This window comes from Labeo rohita, chromosome 3 (assembly GCF_022985175.1).
Source record: "Labeo rohita strain BAU-BD-2019 chromosome 3, IGBB_LRoh.1.0, whole genome shotgun sequence".
Taxonomy (NCBI): domain Eukaryota; kingdom Metazoa; phylum Chordata; class Actinopteri; order Cypriniformes; family Cyprinidae; genus Labeo; species Labeo rohita.
Window position 1 is genome coordinate 43,222,187 of NC_066871.1, and position 25,558 is coordinate 43,247,744.

At 36.8% G+C, this 25,558-nt stretch overlaps 2 protein-coding genes across 6 annotated transcripts; both read left to right on the top strand.

Annotated features, from left to right (window-relative positions):
- Positions 1 to 830: 830 nt before the first annotated feature.
- On the top strand, positions 831 to 15,244 carry LOC127162863 (sodium- and chloride-dependent GABA transporter 2). 5 transcript variants are annotated; one of them, XM_051105757.1, is made up of 19 exons: positions 833 to 1,001; positions 1,121 to 1,215; positions 2,165 to 2,244; positions 5,429 to 5,579; positions 6,830 to 6,902; positions 7,128 to 7,344; positions 7,509 to 7,643; positions 7,721 to 7,861; positions 7,983 to 8,070; positions 8,680 to 8,812; positions 8,974 to 9,108; positions 11,218 to 11,321; positions 12,439 to 12,563; positions 12,646 to 12,758; positions 13,870 to 14,007; positions 14,102 to 14,204; positions 14,312 to 14,412; positions 14,566 to 14,736; positions 14,894 to 15,244. In XM_051105757.1, the coding sequence occupies exons 6-19, from the start codon at positions 7,206 to 7,208 to the stop codon at positions 15,032 to 15,034; spliced, it is 1,767 nt and encodes a 588-aa protein (XP_050961714.1). In that variant the 5' UTR covers positions 833 to 1,001; positions 1,121 to 1,215; positions 2,165 to 2,244; positions 5,429 to 5,579; positions 6,830 to 6,902; positions 7,128 to 7,205; the 3' UTR covers positions 15,035 to 15,244. The 5 variants fall into 5 exon arrangements, with proteins under 5 accessions (XP_050961718.1, XP_050961714.1, XP_050961717.1 ...); XM_051105760.1 differs by having other exon boundaries at positions 6,839 to 6,902; XM_051105761.1 differs by lacking the exons at positions 6,830 to 6,902; positions 7,128 to 7,344 and having other exon boundaries at positions 831 to 1,001.
- A 2,632-nt stretch (positions 15,245 to 17,876) lies between these two features.
- On the top strand, positions 17,877 to 23,571 carry LOC127162867 (deleted in malignant brain tumors 1 protein-like). The gene is made up of 9 exons (XM_051105773.1): positions 17,877 to 17,924; positions 18,186 to 18,262; positions 18,499 to 18,696; positions 19,212 to 19,343; positions 20,469 to 20,675; positions 20,762 to 20,893; positions 21,951 to 22,259; positions 22,347 to 22,664; positions 22,881 to 23,571. The coding sequence occupies exons 2-9, from the start codon at positions 18,208 to 18,210 to the stop codon at positions 23,210 to 23,212; spliced, it is 1,683 nt and encodes a 560-aa protein (XP_050961730.1). The 5' UTR covers positions 17,877 to 17,924; positions 18,186 to 18,207; the 3' UTR covers positions 23,213 to 23,571.
- Positions 23,572 to 25,558: the final 1,987 nt, after the last annotated feature.

Sequence of the window (25,558 nt, forward strand, 5' to 3'; positions counted from 1 at the left end):
ACGGCTATATTCCTGGCAGAGAATTAATTTGCATTTTTCAATAATTTGCTTTTTAAATATAAAGACAAGAAGATAATGAATTATAAAACTCTAAACACACACATTAGCCTACACTAATAATAATAATATAGTTGATCCTTTTGGCTCCGCCCCCTTCCGTTTTCCCGTATTTTGGATCCCACATGTTGCCAGGTATGAGTAAATGCTCTCAATTCATATACATATTTTTCAGTTTTCAGGACCTTTTGAGTTACAAATACCGTGGATTATGCATTTAATTACTAGACCAACAGAATTCTCAACTATTCAAACAGAACAAAGAATTTATAATTGAACAGTGATGTTGATTATATTATTGTATTATAGAAATATGATTGATTTTATTATTAATTTGCTTCAGAAAATTTTCATGTGTGAAGGTCCTAATCCTAACAGATAAACATGTACTCACCCGTGATGAAGCACCAGTTTCAGATCAATTATTTTTTTAACTCCTCTTTCTCTCTTTTATATTTCTCTCTCCACTCTGCTCGTCTGCTTTTTAGTTCATTTTCATGTTGCTCTTTTTAGTTTTAGTTTCTCTTCGAACGTCTTTTGTTTCTTTCTTCTTTCAGTTTCTTTTCTAAATCTTCAAGTTGTCCTTGTCTCTCTCTTTCTTCCTCTCTTTTTTTATATTGTTCGTCTCCTCTTCTCTTTCTGTCTTTTTCCTGATTCTGTCTTTCTTCCTCCATCATTATTTTCATTTTCTCTTTCTCTTCTTCCTCTTTTTCTTCTTTTCTTTCTCTGATTCTCTCCATCAGGATCTTCATCTGTTGTTCTTAGTTTTTCTCTTTCCATCTGTCTGAAAATCTTACATTAGAAACTCCCTCCGTTTGCTTTCACCATGTTGTCAATCTTCTCCAGTAGATCAGACACCTGTGTTCGGTCTCCAGTCTGATTATTATTCAACACATGGAATCTGTCTCCACTTGCTTCAGTCAGGTTTCTGATCACAGATCCAGGTTTTCCAAGAAACATTTCAATATTCAGAAAATCAGATGAAGAGCACCATGGTGTACATTAAAGAGTTTTCACCAAAACATCTCTTGGATGATCTTCACTGATGTTTCCCCCTCTTTAGTGAATCATCCCAGTGGAATCAGTAAGAGAAACACATGTGGTCCAGGCAGGATCATGGAGATGCAGCTGGTGATTTCTCTCTGGATCTCCTCATTAGTAAGTTCAGTATCAAACAGTCCTGGAGTGTTGATAACAGTAATATCGATTACTAATTATTAAGAATTATTAATTATTGTTAATAAGGCTGTTGATTTCAGATGTTTTTCCGATTTTTTTCCGAATCAACCGATTTGATACGGTTCTGCGGCAAAAATTAAAGTGTAACACTCTGATGTTACTAGAGCTCATACACTTCTTAAATTCTTAATTAAACTACTGCACTTATCATTAAATGTTGTATCTCACACTCATATTTATATTTAGAATTAAATTTCATACCTGGACGTGGAGGTTTCATTATGATTGTTTGTTTATTTATTTATTTTCACAAGCATAAACACTGGAAGAAACCTGTATCCACAGGTGCAGTTAGTGTTACGGTCTGAAGCTAAAACCTGTTTCTGTCTTTATTGTCTGACCAGAAGCGCAGGAAAAAGTTCAAGCAGTTCCTGTAAGAACAAATCATAATTGTGAATACACAAAAAGCAGCAGCTGCTGACCATAAAGATGATCAACAACAAAAATATAGAATAATATAATTAATATAAATATAAAATAATATTCCAAACAGTAACTTTAATACTGTTTTTATTTGGTTTGTTTCTGTCTGTAAAAATAAATGGTATGAATTACCGTGACGATTGTCTTTTAATTTCTGTAAACTTTACTAATCATCATCATATTTAGGAATCCTCATCAAAACTATTTTGAAATAGCCTAATTATTATTATTATTTTTTTTTAATTTAGAAACTAGATTATGAGATTACGTATGTATTATATTATACAATGTTTGGAGTCTAAATATACGTCACAAGAAGATGGATTACTCCTAATGCTTACATTAATGCAGCGCGAAATACACTAACGTCACGTGAGTGATTTGCATATGTATAGGCACAAGGACTTACACACGTGTAGGTCAGAAGTTTCGTTTTCTTTTACAGATGCGACGCAAACTTTTGAGTTTTCAGCTGAGATTCTGCGCCCCTGAAGTAAATCAGTGATGGACTTCAGCATGTCTAATGTGAGTGATTTTACACTAAATGACATACAGCAAGTTTTCAAAACGTTCTTATAGCTGTCAACTCTTTGCCAATTATGATATAAAATAATATTTGGCGTAATTTTAGATGTAATTTATGCAATTTATGATTCTCTTACTTTGTTCAAACACTTGATCATGGATGGCAGGATGGTTTAAGGAAAATGTTTATAGCCTATATATGAAACAAAGTTCGAGACTCAGGGAAGATTATATATACATACATACATATATATTATATATACATACATTTAAGAAAATACCTAATAACTTTACATAATATTTATCTTTATAACTGTGTATACTTCTTCGTCTTGATACAGAAAAGCTGATGTACCACAATTCCTCACTCAAGGCTATAAGTTACCTCTGATTAATTTATTGCATTTATCTAACATTGAATGATTTATTATTGTTTTATTATTTTTGTGGGAAATACAGACAGAACGTATATTGACTTTATATGACTTTATAATGAATTTAGTTCTAAATAGCACAAAAACTAAAGTAATGTGGTTTGGAAAAGAACAAGGTAATAAAGACGTTTTATCTTTGGATGGGATGAAAATGTAATTACCAGTGCAGTGGAAACTCACAGGATCCATTACAGTTTCCATTTTTTTCAGCAGGGTTTATAGCTCTTTAACATTTCACATAATCAATCTTCAGAAGAAAGTTAAATGTAGAGTTTTTTTTTTTTTTAATCAAAATAGATCTGTTTACCACAGATCTGTTAGCTTTATCTGATTACCACAAAGGTGTTTTGGAATCAAGCAGGCAGGGAATGCAGGCAGTTTAACATCAAAACAAAAAAAAAGCAATGAACCAAAACACGAGGAAACAAGGAACAAAACCACGAGCAGAGCACCACCATAACATTCAACAACTGATATATCACAAGGGAAACACAAAAGCTATTTATACAGAGGAGAACAAAAGGAACCAATGAGTGGCTATGGGAACTAACAAGGAGTGGGTTTGATCCAATGGAGCAAATGACATGGGTGGCTAAAAGGCTAAAAGGGAAATGTGGCTAAAAGGGAAACAGCTTCGACCAGAAACTAACAGTGAAATTTAACTTTCTACCTATTAGACTGTGTTTTATCAACTTATACACCTACCCCAACCCTAAACCTAGACCTTACAATAATATAAAAATAATGCTACATTGAGGAGAGCATGCCCAGTGGCCACAGCTTTCTCCCTTCTAGCCTTAACTGTCTGAGTGGGAGGCCAGGACAGAAATGAAGATCACCACAGCAGAGCAGATGAGACCGAAGATCCTCACGGTGGAGCAGCTGACCACCACAGCAGAGCAGACGGGGCCAAAAATCCCCACGGTGGAGCTGATGGAGCTAAGAATCACTTCAGTGGAGCTGATGGTGCAAGAGATCACCAAGATGGCTCAGGCTGGGCTGATGTCCACCAATGTGGAGCTGGCGAGGCAGGTGACCACCACACTAGATCAGGTGGGACTGCAATAGAGAGTACAGAGAGGTTAACAACGGCCTCTGCAGCCATAACAGGACAGGCAGACAGCTCAGAGACGGCCTCCTTGGCTGTGACAGGACGGGCGTAGAGCTCAGAAATGGCCTTCATCTCTGTGACAGGAAAGGCAGAGAGCTCAGGGATTGTCGCCACCTCCACAGGAGGTTCTGCAGTGGTTGCCGCCCTCTCGGGAGGTTTTATGGCCCAAACACATAAACACCATCAAGGAAGCACTGTGAACAAAGGAACAACCTCTAAGTCAGGTACCGCTGAGGGCGCCGGACTTGAGAGAGGTAAGGATGCCAGACGCTGGGCTTGAGAGCACTGAGGACGCCGGGCTGCCAGCCACCCGCACTGACATCATTGGTGGGTCCGCCAATCTGGAAACCGGCCTCAAACGCCTAGGGATCACCCTTGTAGCCTCAGATGTGTAGTGTGGTGTCCGTCAAGGCTGAAGTCTCCATTATGGTGGCAGTGTCTTGACAAGTCTCTGAGGTTGCTGCCATGTCGTGACGAGATTCTGGAGTGGCAACCATGTCATTGAGAAACTCTGGAGTGGCGTCTGCCCGGACCGACACCAATAGAGGGTCTACAACACTGGATGCTAGTCTCATCCACCCCGAGATGGGTCCAAGCGATTCATCCGAGATTGTGCTGGCAGATAACACAATCTGCCAGAGCCTGAGGAGCATAGCTCCCCCCACCCAAAAAAATGTTCAGAAGATGGCTGAGCGGTCAATCACAAAAACTCCCTCAAGGACCATATATGGAGAGTTGTGATTTAAGATGTTCATTGAGTCCATAATAATAAAAAGAGATCTGGAAAATGGGTTCGATAAGCCAAGTCCAAAAATTCACAGGTGTGGTCCTCGAAGGAACGCTCACCCTGGCGCAGGAGAATAAGTTTCACATGTTAGATACATGGTGACGGTCAGTTGATCTGTTGTGTGCTGGTGGATGAAACAAGCTGGCAGGGAATGTCTAAATGCAGGCAGTTTAATGTCAAAACAAGAACGAACAATGAACCAAAACAAGGGGAAACAAAACACTAGCAGAACGACCCCATGACATTCAACAACTGACAAAGCAGAAGGGAAACACAATTCCAGGTTTCTCAATTCCAAGAGCTCGACCAGTCTTGCCAGGCTACCTTGAAAGAATGAACTCAGAAGGACACAAGAACACAGAACGCATTCTTGTGAGAATTGAGATGTGCTGTGATCTTGCTGCTCAACCGACAGTTCAGCGATCGTAAGGAGCGAGACAGCAGCATTCGAAACTAATGTCATTTTGCTTTTAAAACATTTATTTCATTTAATTATAGACAATATTTTCATGTTATTTTATAGATATAGATAAAGATATTTGTTTCTGTGCATTATATGTGATGTTACTAAAACAACTTAATAGTAACATATTTGTTTTTCAGTTGCTATTATATTTCTTTATTAGAAGCATTTTGATTGACATTTGAAGAAATCTGATTTCATCAATTAATCAGTGACAGTACTGTGCCTACATTGTGACCCACTTCTTTCTTTTTATTGGCAAATCGCACTAGTCAGTGCATGACTGCCATCTACTAGTAACTTGAATCAGATATCAGATCTCTGATCTAAACCCAATCCTCTCACACCTTTTCCAAGCAATCTATCCTACACTTTTACACTTTTACCAGATGACCCAACGGTAGCTGCACGGATCTCAGACGGCCTGGTGGACATCTCGGAATGGATGAATATCACCTGCTGCTCAACCTTGCAAAGACTGAGCTTCTCATCTTCCCTGCCACTCCAAATGTGATGAATCGCTTGCTGTATTCCTCATATGTAAGTTGCTTTGGATAAAAACAAATACTAAATGGATAAACGTAAATGTAAATGTTATGAAGTTGTTTACGTGACATTTGCACGAAACACCAGAGGTGTGGGGCGTGTATTTGATTTATATAATTTAAATAATCTTTGGAAAAATTATGTGTTGGGGTTGTGTAAGCTTGTTCTTTATTTGCATTGGTTGTGCAATATGTATGGTCTATGATGTTATCGGAATTAATGTTTTAACTATGTTTGAGCTGACAGTAGTGAGTCTCTCACTTTGCTTTTACCGCATGATATATGCCCCCAAAATTAAAGATACACAGGTGTTTTTGCCCCAGTGAGCTTTTGCCTTGTATTTATATCATGTAATGCTGTTTTTTTTCCCAAATATCAGCACGATTGCATCGTGCAATGTGATTTAGGTAACACTTTATTTTAAGGTGTCATAATACAGAGTAGTTACCTAATTAAGTACTTAGTAGTAGCTGTTGTACTTACATGAAACAAAATGTACTTTCCATGTAACTAAGTTATGGAACAGCCTGTAAATACAGTTTGTAAGCAGTGGCAGCCACTGTTACACATATGTAACAGACCGAGTCTGTATAAAGTGTTGCACACTTTATACAATGTAATTAAAATGTAAGTACACAGACATAAGCTACTTAAAATAAAGTGTGTCAAGATTGTACTTAAGTGTACTTCATGTGCATCTACAATGTAAACCTTATCCAGCGGCACCTTAGTTTGATTTAACCCACCAGTACACAGCTTAAATACATGTAATGCCTTTCTAATTACATTAAAATTATAGAGTATTACACAGGGATAAGCTACTTAAAATAATGTGTATCAAGATTGTACTTAAGTGTTCAAGTAGCTGTGTAACAGACTCGGCCTGTTACATATGTGTAACATTAACTGCCTATTACATCTACATAATTACAAACTGTAACTACAGGCTGTTCCATAACTTAGTTACATGGTAAGTACATTTGTTTCATGTAAGTACAACGGCTACTACTAAGTACTCAATTAGGTAATTACTCTGTATTATGGACACCTTAAAATAAAGTGTTACCGTGATTTATTTTATACAACAATTCAATAAACAAGTTAACATTGTGAGTTACATTTTAGTAACAATGTGTTGTCAGCATTGTTTGTTTTTTGCTTCATTTTGCCAATGAAAATTCTACAGATGTGTGTATGCTAACCATATGGCATGCATATGCACAATTTATGCTCATATTTGTTAGTTCTTGAAGGTATCTTGAGTAAAACAGTGACAAATCAACGTAGCACCTATAGAGGACCTGAACTGGAACAGATGTGAGTACCAAAGTTTGTTGCTCAAGCTCCTCCTAATAAATATTAATCAGCAGCAGCAGCTTAATAAATGAATGCATGCTAGAGGCTGTAGGTTTTAATTAAATGAATTTCTTCGAATTACATATTTTACCTGAAGCGTGCAAAAAACATCATATTAACAATGAATTTTGTCAGTTTTAGACTCTCCCAGTGACTTATTTGTTTCTCAAATTATGCCTTTGTCAGAATTCAGTTCGTCTGCTGTAGAATTACAGCCGTCCAGAGAGCAGGAACAGACAGAACTGGTGAAAACAGTGTGACGGTATGAAGACAATGAAAGGACAGATAGAAGAGAGAGGCTACTGGGAGAGTAAAGTAGAGTTTATTTTAGCTGTGGCGGGATATGTGGTTGGACTGGGTAACGTGTGGAGGTTTCCTTACCTCTGCTACAAGTATGGAGGAGGTATGAGGCAGCCTAAATACACAAAGTGTTGGGCTTTTGTTTTCCAGATTTCATTATATGTATAACAAAAACCAAAACTGTCATTGTATTGTGTTGTATGTATTTAACAGCACAGTCTATCAGTGGTACTTTAATAATATATTATTGCACTGGTGTGCTCTCAGGTGCATTCCTGATACCCTACCTGCTGTTTGGGGCTACTTGTGGGGTGCCTCTGTTCCTGCTAGAGTCAGCAATGGGACAGTACACACAGGAAGGAGGCATTACATGCTGGCGTCGTTTTTGTCCACTGGCTGAAGGTGAGTCATAAATCAGCAAAACTGCTTCCTAAAAGGAACTTTAACATCTAACAACATGTGCTTTTACTGCATGTCAGGTATCGGCTATGCAGGGCAGGTCATTCAGGTTTACGGCTGCATGTATTACATCGTCATTCTGGCCTGGGCGCTTTTCTACCTCATCTTCTCTTTCAGTTCCCAACTTCCATGGGCCAGCTGTGATAACCCATGGAACACAGGTGATAATGTGACCCTCATATAAATTAAACAAATCTCACATTACATCTAAAAAAAAAAAAAAAAAAAAAAAAAAAAAAACACTCTGTAGTAAAAAGGTTTCTTTTTTTTCCTTTGTCGTAGACAACTGTGTAAATCTTGCTGCAAAGAATCTGACTCTCAACTGGACAACACGGATTAACTCAACGCCTGCAGCTACCGAGTTCTGGGAGTAAACACAAATTATATGATCATTTCTACTAATAACCATATACAAGTGTTCTTATGAAAATAGAAAATAAGGACCAGATTTACTAACAGCCTGTGCCAGCACAAGCCGTCTTTTTGTGTTAAAATAGTACTGTCAGTATTTACTAAATATGCGCAGTGAAGAATTAGTGCTGAAAAGATGTGGACACAGTTATTTTTGCGCCTGACCTTACTGAATATGCATTTGTAGGAGTTTCCCTTTCAGACGCCAAATTTATGGGAGGAGTATTAAAGTGAATCACGCAACGTGATTTACCAATATTTGTGGTAGTAAAATACTGGTATTTGCACCATTATTTAACACCCAAAAAAAGCATGTCCTAAAGCAGGCGTTAATTTGCATTGCTCTTGGAAGATTGTGCTGGTCATTATGGAAATCATCTGGCTGTGTCTGTGTTCTTTAATTTTTGCATTATCAGTAAATCACAAGCAAAATTTGCCCCACCCAATTGCGCTTTTATGGAATTGCGCTGTAATTTGACCCATTTTGTAAATTTGGCCTTAAATGTGTACACATGCAACCTAATGAGTCTAACTTTTTTGTCTGTATGTCTCATGTCAAATTATATAGACGCAGAGTGCTGGCTCTCTCTGGGGGTATTGAGGAGGTCGGTAACATAAACTGGGAGATTCTTCTGTGTCTCATTGTGATGTGGATCGTATGTTATTTCTGCATCTGGAAAGGAGTCAGATCTACAGGCAAGGTGTGTAAGAGTGAGACTTTTTTGTGTCTGTTATTTTCCAAATAATGCCAATGAATCATTTTCCACTGTTATCTTTTAACAGTGTGCTAGAAGGAAAACAAAAAATGGTTTCATTTGTTGACATCAAATTAGTATGAACCTTTCTTGTGTTCTACCTGTAGGTGGTGTATTTCACAGCTACATTTCCTTATGTGATGTTGCTGGTCTTGCTGGTTCGTGGTTTGACTCTTCCTGGAGCTCTGGAGGGGGTTGTGTTTTACCTGTACCCTCAACCAGCTCATCTTGCTGACTTACAGGTAACCAGTGTTAGGGGTTAAACATTACAAGTAATGCAAGTTATGTAATCAGATTAATTTTTCAAGTAACTAGTAAAATAACGCATACTTTTAATTTTTACAACAAATATCCAATTTACTTTTTCAGATAAGTAATATATATATTTGTTATTAAAAACAAATAAGCAAGCTCAGCCTAGGTGACAAAAAGTAACGCAAAAGTGACATAATGCATTACTTTTCATTAAACATAACTAAGTAACACAATTTGTTATTTTTATGGTGTAATGCAACATTGTAATCCATCACTTTTAAAAGAAACTTTCCCCAAAACTGTAGGTAACACCAGGTGTGTTTCCATTACAGAGTTGCACAAAACTTTTGCGATAATTTATGAATGGCGACTGAAGCGTTTTTTTCCCTCTCACGAAAAGTCATGACAATATATGGTGGTACAGTGTATAAAGTTTTTTTTTTTTTTATCAACTTAAGTTCAGCAGCTGCCTTAAAATTGTAAGTTAAATTAACTTAAAAAGTACAATTAATCTGAACTAATTTTATTGTAGCGAGTTGACTTGACTTGTAGTTTTAAGTTTACTTTAAAATTTAAGTCAGCTGCTGAAGTTAAAGGGGCCATTGGATGCAAAGTTCACTTTTACATGTTGTTTAAACATAAATGTGTGTTGGCAGTGTGTGTACACATACACCTTATAATGATAAAAATCCACCTAGTGGTTTTTATTTAATCTGTAAAAATAATATCCCCTTTTTCAAATCAAGCCATTCTCAGCATCTTGTCTGTGTGACGTCACACCGACAGAGGCCGCTCCCACGATAGTTGATTGACTGGCTGTCTTACCTTAGTCCCGCCCTGAATGAGGCGTAACAGTCTGATCACCATTGTTTCGATGCTGGAACAGGGACGTAGACAAGAATGGCACCTAAGCGATTGAGGTGTTTTGTTTTTGGATGTAATAATAAACAAAGTAGTCATCATTTACTCCTGACATCTGAGCTGCTGAAGACGCATTGGATGATTTTTGTTTGTGAAGGTAATGCGCCTCCTGATCTACATACATGCGTCTTTGTTTGCACGAATCATTCACTTACAGTAGACGTGAGTATAAGGTTTTTTATGAATCTTTACAATTGCCTTTCCTAATAACGTGCTAGTTAGCAAGTTCCATGGCTAAACACAATTAAATGCGGCTAAACATGCCTAAATGCGGGTAAAATTAATGAATGAATCACTCCATTGATAGAATGGAGGGGCGGGGTGAGCAGAGCTCATTAACATTTAGGGCAACATTGACCAGAACAGGATGATTTTTGCAGACCTGATTTTGACAAGGTAAAAAGGGTGTTTTTTACACTACCCTTGAGAAATTTTAACCAAAGCATGTTATAGACTTTTCATTAAGACCATAAAAAATCATAACAACTTATGGAAAAAGCATCCAATGACCCCTTTACGTTTTTAAGTTGAAACTGGTGAAAACGTTTTACAGCCACTGCACTAGCCATTCATTTTTTCATCATAGGAGATATAGGCATAAATCTTTACAGAAAGTGTCACTTCTGGGACGCTTCTGAAACTGAAAAACGTCCCTGATATAAACACAAGCATTGACTAGAGTGGCTGTGATCAGCTCCGCAGATATGTGCAGTGTAAATAAGGGGTTATCCATGCTTAAATCCAAGCCCCTTATTTAAGCATTGTGTAGTAAATGTTTGTGTAAGCTGCCACAGGTGTTTTTTTGAGGTTATAGTACATTAAAGAATGATCATGTGACTTTTATGTACACAAGGTGACCTGTAAATGTGAAAAAGCCATTTCCATTGCAGTTTTGTGAAATATTTCTTTTTTTTAATTGCTTGAAAAAAAACGCCTAATGTGAGCGTAAAACTTTTTTTGTGATATATGGGAGTTTTTGCAAAATTGACGTATTTCAAATTGCAATTACAGCTTCTGCAGCCACTTTTTCATGTAAACACAAACATTATTAATTTTCAAAAATAAAGAGTTTATTTTTTTTTTTTTTTATGTGAGGAGAAACACAGGAGAAACAAGTTTTCAAAAAAATGAAACAGTATTATTATATTGAAAATTAATGTGTTCTGTTTGTGTAGGTTTGGATGGAGGCCGCATCTCAGATTGTATTCTCCTACAGTTTGTCTGTTGGCACTGTCACCGTATTGAGCAGTTACAACAGATACAGCAACAACTGCTACAGGTTAGTATTGGTACTTTAATGAAATGAGAGTACCTAAGAATAGGCTAACAAATGAGTCAACAATTAAGCATTAAAGGAGAAGTCCACTTCCAGAACAACACTTTACAGATAATGTACTCACCATTTGTCATCCAAGATGTTCATGTCTTTCTTTCTTCAGCCATAAAGAAATTATGTTTTTTGAGGAAAACGTTTCAGGATTTTTCTTCCATTTTGAACTTCCAAAATGCAGTTTAAATGCGGCTTCAAACGATCCCAAATGCAGTTGTAAACAATCCCAGTTGAGGAAGATGGGTCTTATCTAGTGAAATGATCGGTTATGTTCATAAAAATAATACAGTTGATACTTTTTAACAAATGCTCATCTTGTCTCAGTCTGCCTGAACTGTTTTTTTGTTCCGGTTCATGACAGTTAGGGTATGTCGAAAAACTCCCATCAATTTCAAAATCACCTTATATTGCTGTTTTACCTTTTATTGTTGAGGGTGTTTGATCTTCTTTGCATGTTCACTTTGCAAAGACTGGGTCAGTACTTCTGCAGTGATGTAGGATGATTTTAAAATGATTTTTGAAGTTGAGGGAGAAAATATGATTGGAGTTTTTCAACATACCCTAACTGTCTTGAGCCAGAATACTGCCAGTATACAGTTCAGGGAGAGTAAGACAAGACGAGCATTTGAGATTAAAAAGTATTTAAATTGTATTTTTTTTAAAAAATAAAACAGTAATTGAAAATAACTGATTGTTTTGCTAGATAAGACCCTTCTTCCTCAGCTGGGATCGTTTAGAACCACATTTTGGATCGTTTGAAGCTGCATTTAAACTGCATTTTGGAAATTCAAACTCGGGGCACTATATCAGTCCATTATATGGAGAACAATCTTTACGGCTGAAGAAAGAAAGACATGAACATCTTAGATGACAAGGGGGTGAGTACATTATATGTACATTTTTGTTCTGGAAGTGGACTTCTCCTTTAACTATATGTTGTGTTGTGTACAGTAGGATATTCTTGGAAAAAGTTGTATACTGCTTCCTGTGACCCTCAGCCAGCAGATGGCAGACAGTAAATGAGTTGGTTGTGTGTGCATATGTTTATATTATCTATGTCTATCAGGGACTGCTTTTGGCTTTGCCTTCTGAACAGTGGCACCAGTCTGGTGGCTGGTTTTGCCGTGTTCTCAGTGTTGGGCTTCATGGCCCACCAACAGGGCGTCCCCATTGATGAGGTGGCAGAATCAGGTACTGCAACATTAAAAACCAGGTGAAAAATGATCAGAGAATTTCATAAAGCAGTGCTCAACATAAGAGCTCTCTCTTTCAGGTCCAGGACTAGCGTTCATAGCTTATCCACAGGCTGTAGCCATGATGCCTTTCCCTCAGCTGTGGGCTGTTTGTTTCTTCATCATGATTATTTTGCTGGGGATAGACACACATGTGAGCTTCAACTCACACTTGCACATAAGCTGTATTACCTTGAACTGAAAAATCTGAAATTATATTTGGTATTCAGTTTAACATATATCTAAGTCTAAGTCTTTAAAGGGGTCATGACATGAAAGATCTGAGGTGCAATGTAACTTCACCTGGGCACAAACATTTGCATAAACACTGCCTTCAGAGCAAAACATCGACGAATAGATATCTTCTCACCATAGGCCCTGTCCACTGGCTTTCAGTAGCTTATTGGCTGATCACTTGAATACGCTGAATGTTAGTGTGGCGTCGCATCAATAGCAAATCAAAATTACAATCACTGCCGCTATCTTGTCTACACTGGATACAGTATACAGATGTGCATTCGCTTTCTGACACAGTCCATGTGCTTGAGTCTCTCAGTAGTACAAATGAAGTGAAAAAACATTTTGTTGATATGTTTGGGTTAAACAGCACATTCGCGTCTTTGTACAGCTAACAGAAGGATCGCAGAGTAAGGAACAGGATGATAGTTTAGTTGAATCATGTCATCAGATGATTGTTCAGACTTCGGAACATGTTTTTGTTTTGTTTGTCAAGGCACAGTGTCATGAAGAGTTCACAAAGAAACGTTTGTTGAAAGATGAAACTGTAAGTAAATGATTTCATAATGCATTGTCTGGAAATGACCGTTTTTATCATGTTGTCAAAACATTCACATTCAGTAGTGAGGGGCATTTCATATGTGACGTTAGCCAATCATAACAGTGGTTGATCACTGAGAAGTCTTAAAGGACATGCCCCTTAAAACAGGTCATTTTTAGACGGTCAGAATGAGGGTTGAAAATTATTTTTCCACATATTTATATTTTTTATTCATAATTTTTTATGTGTATGTGTGTGCAATAAAAACTTGATTAACATTGTAAGTAAACTCAAAGAACATAAAAAAATGTCATAACCCTTTTAATTTAGACTTGACTGTAGGCACATTTCATTTAATTTATTCACCCTTACATAAATTTTCTAAACCTGTATGCATTTTCTTTCTTCTAAAAAGCATAAACCAAGATATTTTATCTTCTATTGCATTCACAGTTCTCACATGCTCTTGTTGTGCTTTGCTTTAAAGTTTGTTGCAATGGAATCTATCATTACGTCAGTGACGGACATGTTCCCCAATGTGCTGCGCAGATCGGGACGACGAGAACTTTTCCTCCTGTTTTTCTGTCTCTCTTGCTTCGTGGGGCAAATCTTCTTGGTTACGGAGGTTAGAGAACAATGCATTTGAGTGTGAGAAAGTACAATGAACAAAATAACACGTATGGTCACCCTAATCGTGGGCTCGGGTCTTGCACCTTCAGGGCGGGATGTACGTATTCCAGTTATTTGACAACTATGCCTGCAGTGGAGCCTGTCTTCTGATTCTGTGTGTATTTGAGTCTCTGGCCATGGGTTGGATCTTCGGTGAGTCATGCACACAGGCTCCCAAATTTACCTTAACATAAAAAGCCAACAGAATACAATGGCAGTTTTGGACAGCTAACGATTTTTATGTTGTTTTCTAACCACAGGAGCCAAGAAAATGTTTGACGCCATTGAAGACATGACATCCTCACGACCGAACTGCTTAATTATGCTGTGCTGGAAATACCTAACACCTCTCGGATTCCTGGTGAGTGTCATCTGCATTTCTTTCATCTGTTTGAGTTTCACTGATGCTTCGATCAGTATTTTAACGGATATTATTTAGTTAAAGCATTTCTTTACCACATCCACAATCCTTTTTCTTTCTCATCACTTCTCTTTCTTTTTGGTTCACTCTCAGGTGGCTTTTATCTTTTCTGTGATGGAGTACCAACCCCTGACTTTTAACCGTTGGTACGTGTACCCGGACTGGGCGTATGCACTAGGCTGGTTAATGGCCTTGTCCTCCATTCTGCTGGTGCCTGGATGGGCGATGGGCCGACTGTTAGCTGGGAAAGGAAGCCTGAAACAGGTGAGGATGAAAATGTATCTTTAAAGAGCTTCTTAGATCTCTTCTAGACAGGCATGTGAATGTTTAACTAACTATTTAGCCAACGCAAAACTACAAAACTAACAAATTAGTCTATATAAGCCACTTCAGTGCCAACTGTGTTTGTGTGTCTCAACAGCGTTGGCTTCAACTGTGTAATCCAGACACAAACCTTCCTCTCACCAATAAGCAACGGGCTGGAAAGAAGGAAACTGATTTGACCACACAGGGAAAAGAACTGGTCAGGTTGACTGTAGAGGAACATGAAAATGGACAGTGAAAGAAAACGATGTGTATCAGTCAGTCTTTTCATAACTATAATGTCATCAGGCACAATTTTCTAAAAAAAAAAAAACCTCCACAAAAGAGGCCCATATTTTCATCCCTAGACATTACTAAACCAAACAGGTTGTTTTAGACAACTAATTGTAACACCTGTATGTGAAAACATTATGCTAAAAAGCATCTAAAAATAAATTTCTGCATTTCATTTCTGCTGTAGTTTGTGTATTAATACATGTGTACTTATAACTTGGCGTGGTGTACTGAACATTTTCTTGTGACAAATTGCTTGTGATGTTCCTCATTGGTAAATTGCTTTAAGACATGCAGGTAAATGTAGATCGTTCTCTGTGGGAATCCTCTATTATCCTGATGACAAGCATAAGGATCACCTCATTCTGTAGAGTATGGCATCAGGCCAAGTCTTCTGTTTGTTCCCTTTCTGTCTTTAACTCTTTCCCCACCATTTCATTTGGTAATGATAGGTTTTCATTTATATAATGATTAACGTTTGATGATTGTGTTTCTTCGCCATGCTTTGATCCAGACTTAAGACTTTTCAAAAGATGTGTAATAGCACCCCCTAGCGTACACCAGTGAAAACACGGAAAGTGGGAAAATTTTGTGAATAGCGGGGAAGTTTTGTCTTATAAATGATGAAAAATTTCTATCAATGGCGGATAATTAACAGAATTAGGAACTAATGAGTAAGTATGTTTTTATGCTATTATGCAGTTGGAACAGATGCAGTTGGAAGAAGCTTGCAGAAGAGATCAGTTGTGCTAAATCAGTAGCTATAATAGTTGAGCAGAACACAGTAGGAATGTGAGAGGAGTATGGAGTATGCATTTCATTTATATTCATCTCCTTCAGAATCCATTGTCATAAAATATGACATAACTGTTGCTCAGTGGTCCAAAGTCCTCTTTTTAGATAAAATTAAATTTTGCATTTCATGTTGAAATCATGATCCCAGAGTCTGGAGGAAGATTCTAGAGGCACAGAATCCAAGCTGCTTGAAGTCCAGTGTGAAGTTTCTGAGGTCACTAATGATTTGGGGTGCTGTGATGTCTGCTGGTGTTGGTCCACTGTGTATTTATCAAGTCCAAAGTCAAAGCGGGAGATTTTGGAGCACTTTATGCTTCCATCTGCTGACAAGCTTTATGGAGATGCTGATTTCCTTTTCCAGCAGGACTTTAGCATCTGCCCACAGTGCCAAAACCACTTCCAAGTGGTTTGCTGACCATGATATTACTGTGCTTTATTGGCCAGCCAAAATACCTGACCTGAACCCCATTGAGATTCTATGGGATATTTTCAAGAGAAAGATGAGAAACAGTCAATCCAACAATATACAGATGATCTGAAGGCTTAATTGTGCCTCAGCAGTGCCACAGGCTGATCGCTTACATGTCACACTTTACTGATGCTGTAATTTGTGACAGGAGCAAGTCATTTGCTGTAATATGTGCTGCCGACCAATTGAGTGCAGAAATCAATATACTTTAAAAAACTTTTCTTTTGGGATACTGGATTTTTGACTTTCTTGAGCTGTAAGCTCTAATCACCAAAATTAAAACTTTAGAAATATTTTACGTTACATGTAATGAATCTAGAATATATGAAAGTTTCAGTTTTTAAAATAAGTTAGAATAAAAAATGAACTTTTTATTGATATTCTTTTTTTTGAGATGCACTTGTACAGGGCACCGTGTGCAAAACACTCAAGCTGAATACCTTCCTCAAATTAATTCAGATGGTGCTTTAAATTTGTATTATGCAAGTTATTTATAATTAACTCTGTTATTGTAAGTATATATATTTTTGTATTAACAACATGACAAACATGTTGCACATGATCCTGCTAAAAACAACAACAAAAAAAAAAAACTATAGAAACCATCACAGAAATTTGAATGTTTCCCGCTACAAATACCATTGCAAACATTACATGCCATCATTTAAAAATTGTTTGCTATAGTGTGTTTTGAGCCATATTCCATCAAGATTTAGTGATTTTAAGGTGACCAATTACCAGTGGAGACCCACAGGAACCATTGCAGTTTCCATTAAAATCAACACAGTTCCCATATAACCAGTAAAACCATTACAAATTCTGTGATGGTTTCTATTGTAAAGTTTCTTTTTTCCCCCCAAAAGTGTGGTGTATATTACTATATATAAACTCAAATATAAATAAAATGTTTTAACCTGAAACTTTAAACAGGGTCATTTTATTCATACAGACACTGTATTTATAAAACAAATCACGTGGCAAGCACATTTTACCAAATACAATAGCAAATGTTCGCTAATAATTGTTAACACAGAAGTAGAGTTTTTTTTTTTTATTTTTTGTATAGCAAAGTACTTAGTTAGCAAATTCACACAGATGGCTAACAGGTTAACACATAAAATGAACTCACTTACTTTCTGTGTTGTGTGAATTTAGTTTGACTGGTCTCACTCAGAGAACTGTAAAGATATTAAGTGCCTCAGATAACTTGACATAAAATTCCCCTTCCCATCAGGTTCTTAGTTGTTGGCCTTAATTGTCATAATGTCCAATTTCGAAGTATGTGTATGTGCACAATAGCACATGGAATTTGCTGTGTTCATCCTCCCTTATGATTTTCATTTAACAGTTGGCATATTTGGCCTTGAAAAGAAGTAAAACCATGTACATAAATGGTAATCTGAAGTAGGAGGCCTTATGATAATCTGTTAATTTGTTTATCCAATCAGTTCTGAGAGTCTAGAATGAATGAATATGCATAACAAGAAGAGTATCTGACCAATAAACTGTAAAGAAGAAGGAGACTGAAGCAAACCGCTGTGTGTCTGCACAAAGAGGATCTGAAGCAGAACGGACGGAAAAACAGAACAAAGTTTGTAGCAAAACTTAGATGAGGAATGGATTTTTCTTAGCCCAGATATGCTGACAGACAGTTCTTGTTTAAGTGCCTGTTGCAGAAATGAAACTTTTTTGTAAATGATCATTTTGGTAGTCCTCAAATCTGATTGCACAGCATTTGATCTGAGCTTCACAGTAGTTCACTTGATTTAAACATTATTTAAAGTAGTTTAATGACGAGATGTTTTGCAACTAATTCAGCTGTGAATTATGTCCCCGTCTCTGCTGTTTCCAGTATTTCCAGCAAGAGAAGAATCATGTACCTTCTGTGGTCTTTACTGTTTCTTCACGTCTCAGCACAACGTCAGTTTGGTTAGTGAACCTTTGTTTTTGAAATTAAAAATACATTGTTTGCAGTTTTTGTACTTGAAGGATTTTATAAAAAAATAAAATAAATCAAATGTCACAATAAATATATTTATAAACATTTTTATGTTGATATGATCTATTCAGTGGTCTATCGGAATTTTACAATCAAACATGTCTGTTGCAGCAACAATTGCACAGTTAGCTGAGGTTAAACACTTTACTGACTGCTCTTCTGTCAGCCAAGCAGCCAACACAGGAGGGCAGCGTGAGACTTGTGGGAGATCTGGCTTCATCTGGCCGTGTGGAGATCTACCATGATGGACAGTGGGGTTCAGTTTGCGATGACGAATGGGACCAGACTGAAGCACAAGTGGTGTGTCGTCAGATGGGTTTTTCTGGAGCCATAACAGCCACATCTGGAGTTAGTTTTCAAGCAGGTATGAACTCCTCAGTGCAGTTTGATTATTACACACTGGTCTATTTTTTTTTTTTTAAACCCAAATACGAGAGGCGGACAGTATTTTTACTTTGCTGTAAAAGCACTTTTCAAGTGTCTGTACATTATCAGAGTGTTTGTCTTTAGAAAACTTTACTTCACAACATTCCAAAGCATAATAATGTACTTTTTACTGCACTAGATTTCATATAAAACATTATTTAACACTTAATTACATTAGAAATCTATTACTTTTATTACTTTTTTCCTCAAGTAAAAGTATTTCAAAGATTTACTTGAATACAAGAAAGTACTACATTTTAAATGTTCTTAAGTATTAAAGGTAAAACAAACAACACCTTTTATTTATGAAATGTAGTGCAGTAAAATATATGACATTATGCTTTGGAATGTAGTGAAGTAAAGTTTTCTAAAGAAAAACACTCTGATAATGTACAGACACTTGAAAAGTGCTTCACTACTGTTCACCTCTGCCAAATTCTTTTGATTCTTGAGGCTGTGGTCCAATCTGGATGGATAACGTGAAGTGTAGCGGCTCCGAGAGCTCACTGTCTAAGTGCAGCTTCAGCGGCTGGGGTGTTTCTGACTGCAAACATGAAGAGGATGCAGGAGTTGTCTGCGAGACTGGTACGACACAGCACAGAAGTTTAAAGAAGTCCACTTCCAGAACAAAAATTTACAGATAATGTACTCACCCAGTTGTCATCCAAGATGTTCATGTCTTACTTTCTTCAGTCAAAAAGAAACATTTCAGCATTTTTCTCCATATAATGGACTGATATGGTGCCCCAATTTTGAACTTCCAAAATGCAGTTTAAATGCGGCTTCAAATGATCCCAAATGCGGTTGTAAACGATCCCAGCCGAGGAAGAAGGGTCTTATCTAGCGAAACGATCAGTTATTTTTATAAAAATAATACAATTTATATACTTTTTTAATTTCAAACGCTCGTCTTATCTTACTCTGCCTGAACTGTTTTTGTTCTAGTTCATGACAGTTAGGGTATGTCGAAAAATTCCTATCTCATGTTCTCCCTCAACTTCGAAATCGCCCTATATCGTTGTTTTACTGTTTTGTTAAGGGTGTTTGATCTTCTTTGCATGTTCACTTTGCAAAGACTGGGTCGGTACTTCTGCAGTGATGTAGGATGATTTTGAAATGATTTTTGAAGTTGAGGGAGAAAATACGATCAGCGTTTTTTGACATGCCCTAACTGTCTTGAGCTAGAATACACAGAGTTCAGGCAGAGCAAGACAAGACGAGCATTTGAGATTAAAAAGTATTTAAATTAAATTATTTTAATGAAAATAACCAATCTTTTCGCTAGATAAGTCCCTTCTTTATCGGCTGGGATCGTTTACAACCGCATTTGGGATCATTTGAAACCGCATTTAAACTGCATTTTGCAAGTTCAACCTCGGGACACCATATAAGTCCAGTATCTGGAGAAAAATCCTGAAATGTTTTCCTCAAAAAAAACATTATTTCTTTACGACTGAACAAAGAAAGACATGAACATCTTGGATGATAATGGGGTGAGCACATTATCTGTAAATTTGTGTTCTGGAAGTGGACTTCTCCTTTAAGAAATCAGGATTAATCACTTCACTGCCCATTGTGTAACTTTTGTAACACCATACTGTCATTTACATCTTTAAAATATTACATGATAATGTCAGACTGTTGGCTGGACTCTGGGTTTTCACCTTATTCTGTTGCTATAATCTTTGAATCTTCTATCACTGGCTGAAGATGACAGCCCGAAGCAGCCAACACAGGAGGGCAGCGTGAGACTTGTGGGAGGTCTGGCTTCTTCTGGTCGTGTGGAGGTCTACCATGATGGACAGTGGGGTTCAGTTTGTGATGACGAATGGAACCTGGCCGAAGCGCAAGTGGTGTGTCGTCAGATGGGTTTTTCTGGAGCCAGAACAGCTATGTATGGAGTACGATTTCAAGCAGGTATGAACTCCTCAGCGCAGTTTGATTGTTACACACTGGTCTAGGTTTTTTTTTTTTAAACCAAATTCTGTTGATTTTATTTTGAGGCTGTGGTCCAATCTGGATGGATAACGTAAAGTGTAATGGCTTGGAGAGCTCACTATCAAAGTGCAGCTTCCGTGGCTGGGGTGTTTCTGACTGCACACGTGAACAGAATGCAGGAGTCGTCTGTGAGGCTGGTATGGCACAGCACAAAAGTTTAAGATCTTTAAAAAATTATATGATCATGTCACATTATTGGCCAGCCTCTGGGTTTTCACCCAACACGTTCTCACTCCCAACTCGTCACATATTGACGCTTGGTCAGCACCCCTTAAGCGTCACTTTTTGATGCTCAAGGTACCCCTTTTGCGTCATTTTTCGACGCGCAGGGTCCTCCATTGTTTTCAGTTGTTTGTCTTAATTTAATGGTTTGCATACATTTGTAAAAAAACAGAAATACTTTTATATATATGTAGACTTTCATTGGAGCACCTAAACCCACCCCTACCCTAAACATATATGTAGCAGACAATTAAAAGTACAGTCATAGGTATTTATTATATTTATTTAAAGCTGACCATAAACAAGCAGTATAAAAGCATTACAAACAAGTCCTATTGCAAGTCTTCTGAAGCCATACACTCTCTTTATGCAAAGATTGAAGGTTTTAATCACTGAAATGATCCCGCTCTGTTAACTCGCTCAAATCTCATTCTAAAAGATACTCCCGAACATTAGTGTGACGCATTCGGACATGAGACACCCAAGAGCCAATAGCATTGCACAACAAGGCTGTCGAAAGGCTGGCGGCATATTTTGAATTCGAGCACAGACAGACTGCAGCAGCACACAGGACGGAGATGGCGATCGTGTCTATTCTTCCCTATTCAACTGTTGTGACTATTTGCATTGAAAAAAAAAAAAAAACACACCCTAATATATATGCAATAATAGCAATATTATTACCCAATATATAATTTAATCATTACAATGAAATTCCCAGTGCCTTTCGCATCAGCACATTGACGCCAAAAATGACGCAAAAGGGGTCCTGACCAAGCATCAATATGTGGCGTGTTGGTTTTCACCAGATTCTGTTGATTTCAAATGTATCGATCAGAGTGGAAATGATTGACTGATTTTATCCAATACCCTACAGTAAAAACTGGAGAATAGTAATGTAAAGTCAGTAAGCAAAATAACTTGTGGTACCATAGTTTCATTGTCTATAAAACTACATTGTTTTGATTTCAGGGGTTCCACAAACACCAACCCAGAGACCGTTTGCACAAAAACCAACCCTGAGTTTGGTTCCTGTCACGACTCAGAAAAGTACATTTCTCATGTGTGTTATTGAGGATTTCTACCCCAAGCACATCACTGTACAATGGAAAGAAAATAATACCGACATCTCTATACTGTCAAAACTGGAGTACGGACAGAATGCTGAAGGTCTTTACACAGCGTACAGTCTTTATAAAGTCAGCAGTGAGACGTGGAACACAAATTACTATACCTGTGAGGTCACACACCAACAAAAAAACACTACTGTAAACTTTAGTGGTAAGTCATCTAATTTTGATTTGCTTACACTCTCACTTCTGTAAATCTAAATGTACACATTTAATCTTGTTTTTTTCTTACTCCTAGTAGCTAAACTCACACTGGAGCTGAGACCACCTATTGAGAGAGAATTATTTGTCCATGATAAAGTTGTCTTGGAAGCTGTTGTTTCTGGAGATGCACAGGCAGTGGAAAAAGCTTTCGTGTCATGCAAAGTGGAGAATGCAGCTGTGTTCAGTTCACCAGGAACTACATACTTTTCTCAGGACATTTCACAGTTTATAAAAATCAACAACATCACTGTTGATACAAAGAAATGGTTTGATGGTGAAATGGTCACTTGCACCGTGCATGACACACTTAATAACAAAGACATCAAGCAAGAGATTCGTTTTGATAAAGGAGGTAAATAATCAATACAAATAATCAGCTTTGTGGCTCTGTGTGCATTTATAGATGATGAAAGTTTAAACATAATTTTATTGTCTGACAGAATATACAAGCATATTTGAATGTTTAGATACACTGTGAAAAGCTGGCTTGTTAAACTTTTGTTATTCACTATTGTTCGATTCCTCTGTTTGATTGTTTCATACTCCTTTATCACTTTCTTCAATTTAGATGGATCGAAGCCTAGTGTTTTCATTTACAAACCTGAAATTATTGACACAGACTTCATCTCTCTGGTGTGTGAGGTCTCCAGCCCTAAACTTGGCACTATTTATATCATGTGGAAAGTGGGCGATGGGCCTTACATAAAGGGCTCAACCAGTGCTCCCATCTATAAAAAGGACTACATGTCTGTTCTCAGCATACTAACAATGTCAAAAGAGGAATATGAAAGGTACAACATCATCACCTGTGCAGTTAAACATGCCAACTTGATTAATAGAAGTTCTCCACTACAAGTTTCAACATCCAATAGTAAACAGCTAGACTTTTCTTGTTATTAATGTACAAGTACTGTGCTAAATCTGTTGCTCACTTTTATGTTCTCCAGTCATTTTGTACTGTTGCTCTCGTCAAATTATGTATCCTTGTTGTTTTTGGGCACTTTTCTGTCTGTATCTGTATCACTGAACTTCATGGATCAAACATCAATGCCAAATTACAGTCCAAACTATGTGTTTAATTTGTTACTGCATGCAAATAAATATGGCCACACAAAACATAACCAGCATAATATCACAAGTGTGACAAATCAGAGTTTTCAAGAGAATGTCCTTACTGTAGTGCTGTTAACCTATTCATGCCATCTAATTATAATCACCTTTTTTACATTGTTTACTAAAAATGATCATTTCAAATCCAAAACAATTCACTATGATTTTGTTGCTTTACAATATTAAGTAATAAATCAAACATTTGTTTGCATGATTCAGCCCAGCTCTCTTGTGGTTCTTGACATCAGAAACCTTTTTGTGGTTCATTTTATCAGTATTTAGAGAAACAAAAGTATTATCGTCATACTGCACACAGTAAAGCCACTTACTGATTTCAATAATAGCCATCGAAATTAGTAAATAATGTAGTGAAATTCATGACAAACATCTCCCACTATTTGTAGTGACGAGTCATTCATTTTGCATGAATCTTTCGTATGAATCATTTGTCTCTAATATAACTGGTTCTTCATATGTGCAATTCAGCAAACCTCTCCTCTGTTACTGCAAAACAAATTTAGTTTTTGATGACTTCAGCTTATTACTCAAGTCATTGGTTGTTGTGCTTATTTTTATATTCAGACAGCTCTCTTGTCCTTATGTATCCGTTATTGCAACACAAAGTGTTGGTACATTTCATGCTCAGAAGCATTCAAATGTTATGCCCGCAAGGAAAATGTATTAAGATTAACTTTAAATGTTTCCTTCACTATAACTTATATATCAATATCAAAATGTGTATATCTTTACAAAATACGTTTAAGTTGGTCAGTGAAAACATTTGTCAATTAAATAAAAGTTAAAGATAATTAACAGATTATTGATTTCATTGCATTTTACAAAACATCCCAACTTTTTCTGATTTGGGATTGTATATATAAAATTGATTATAAAATATAAAAACATGTGACTTTTTTTTAACTTTACTTTAATCACTATCAAATGTAAAATTAATAATTGATAACATGGTTTAATAAATGTATTGTAATCATATATTGGTGTAAAGTTGATCTTGAAAAAGGTTGAAAAGAGTTACAAATAGATATTTGAGTCTATCACCACACAATTTGATCCACAAGTAGTTCACATGTAGGGTAACTTCACCAAAAAATAATTTTCCTCCTACCTTATTCCCTTCATGATATATTGCGTGTCAAAAAAGAAAGACAATTACAATTTCACTTGAGGGCACTTTAATTTTTTTTTTTTTTTTTTTTTTTTTTTTGTTTCTCAGAAAGAGAGTTTCCAGATGTAATGATTTTTTTTTCTAAAACTTTGGAAAGTTTTCTGCTAAGCTACATCTACCTTTGACACTCCTTGCTATGGTTTTTGAGTTATGAGTCTTTACCTTTGTGTGTGTCACTCAGACAGAAATGACTCTAAAATGACTTCAGAGTTTTAGGGTTTTCTCTGAAAGTTTGAGTTAGAATAGCGTGCAAGAGCGTGATTATTAACACAACAAGGCTGTAAAATCGACTTGCGAGTAAATGAGTTTTACTGTTCATTGTGATGCTGTATAATGTCCTTGACAATCTCTGTAGTCCCATTTAGACACTTGTCGGCCAGATAGGAACGTTATACTGACCCAGATCTGGCATGAATAGGGCTGGACAAGATCTGGACAACAAGCAGGCCATAGCAATACTTTATGTTTTGAGAGCAAAGCAAATAAACCATAATTTGACCTTATTTGGGACACAAAATCTCTATGTATTCTGTATATATGATAATATCAGCAATAACAAATATGTTAACAAACAGAATCACTTAAGAAAATAGCAGAGTAGAAAAAAAGAGATCAGGAATACAATTAAAGCTTCAGATTATCAGCTCAGTGTTTATTACATCCCAGTTCTCAGGTTTACTTCAGTTACAACAGTAACAATTTAATAATCATTAATCTTTTTAACTTTTTTTGTGTGTGTGTGTTTGTATGGTATATGATATTATACATAAATCCCAAAACTGATTTCAATGCAGGTAAAACCAAATGTCATATTCCAATCATTTTTAAAGTGCAAGTAATAATGTAAGTGATGCAAATCTGCACGCTGTCCTCTGGCGGTGAGATTGTAGAACTGCAGCTGGAGATATTACAGTAAAATATTACAGGAAAGACTGTCCTTACTCATAGAG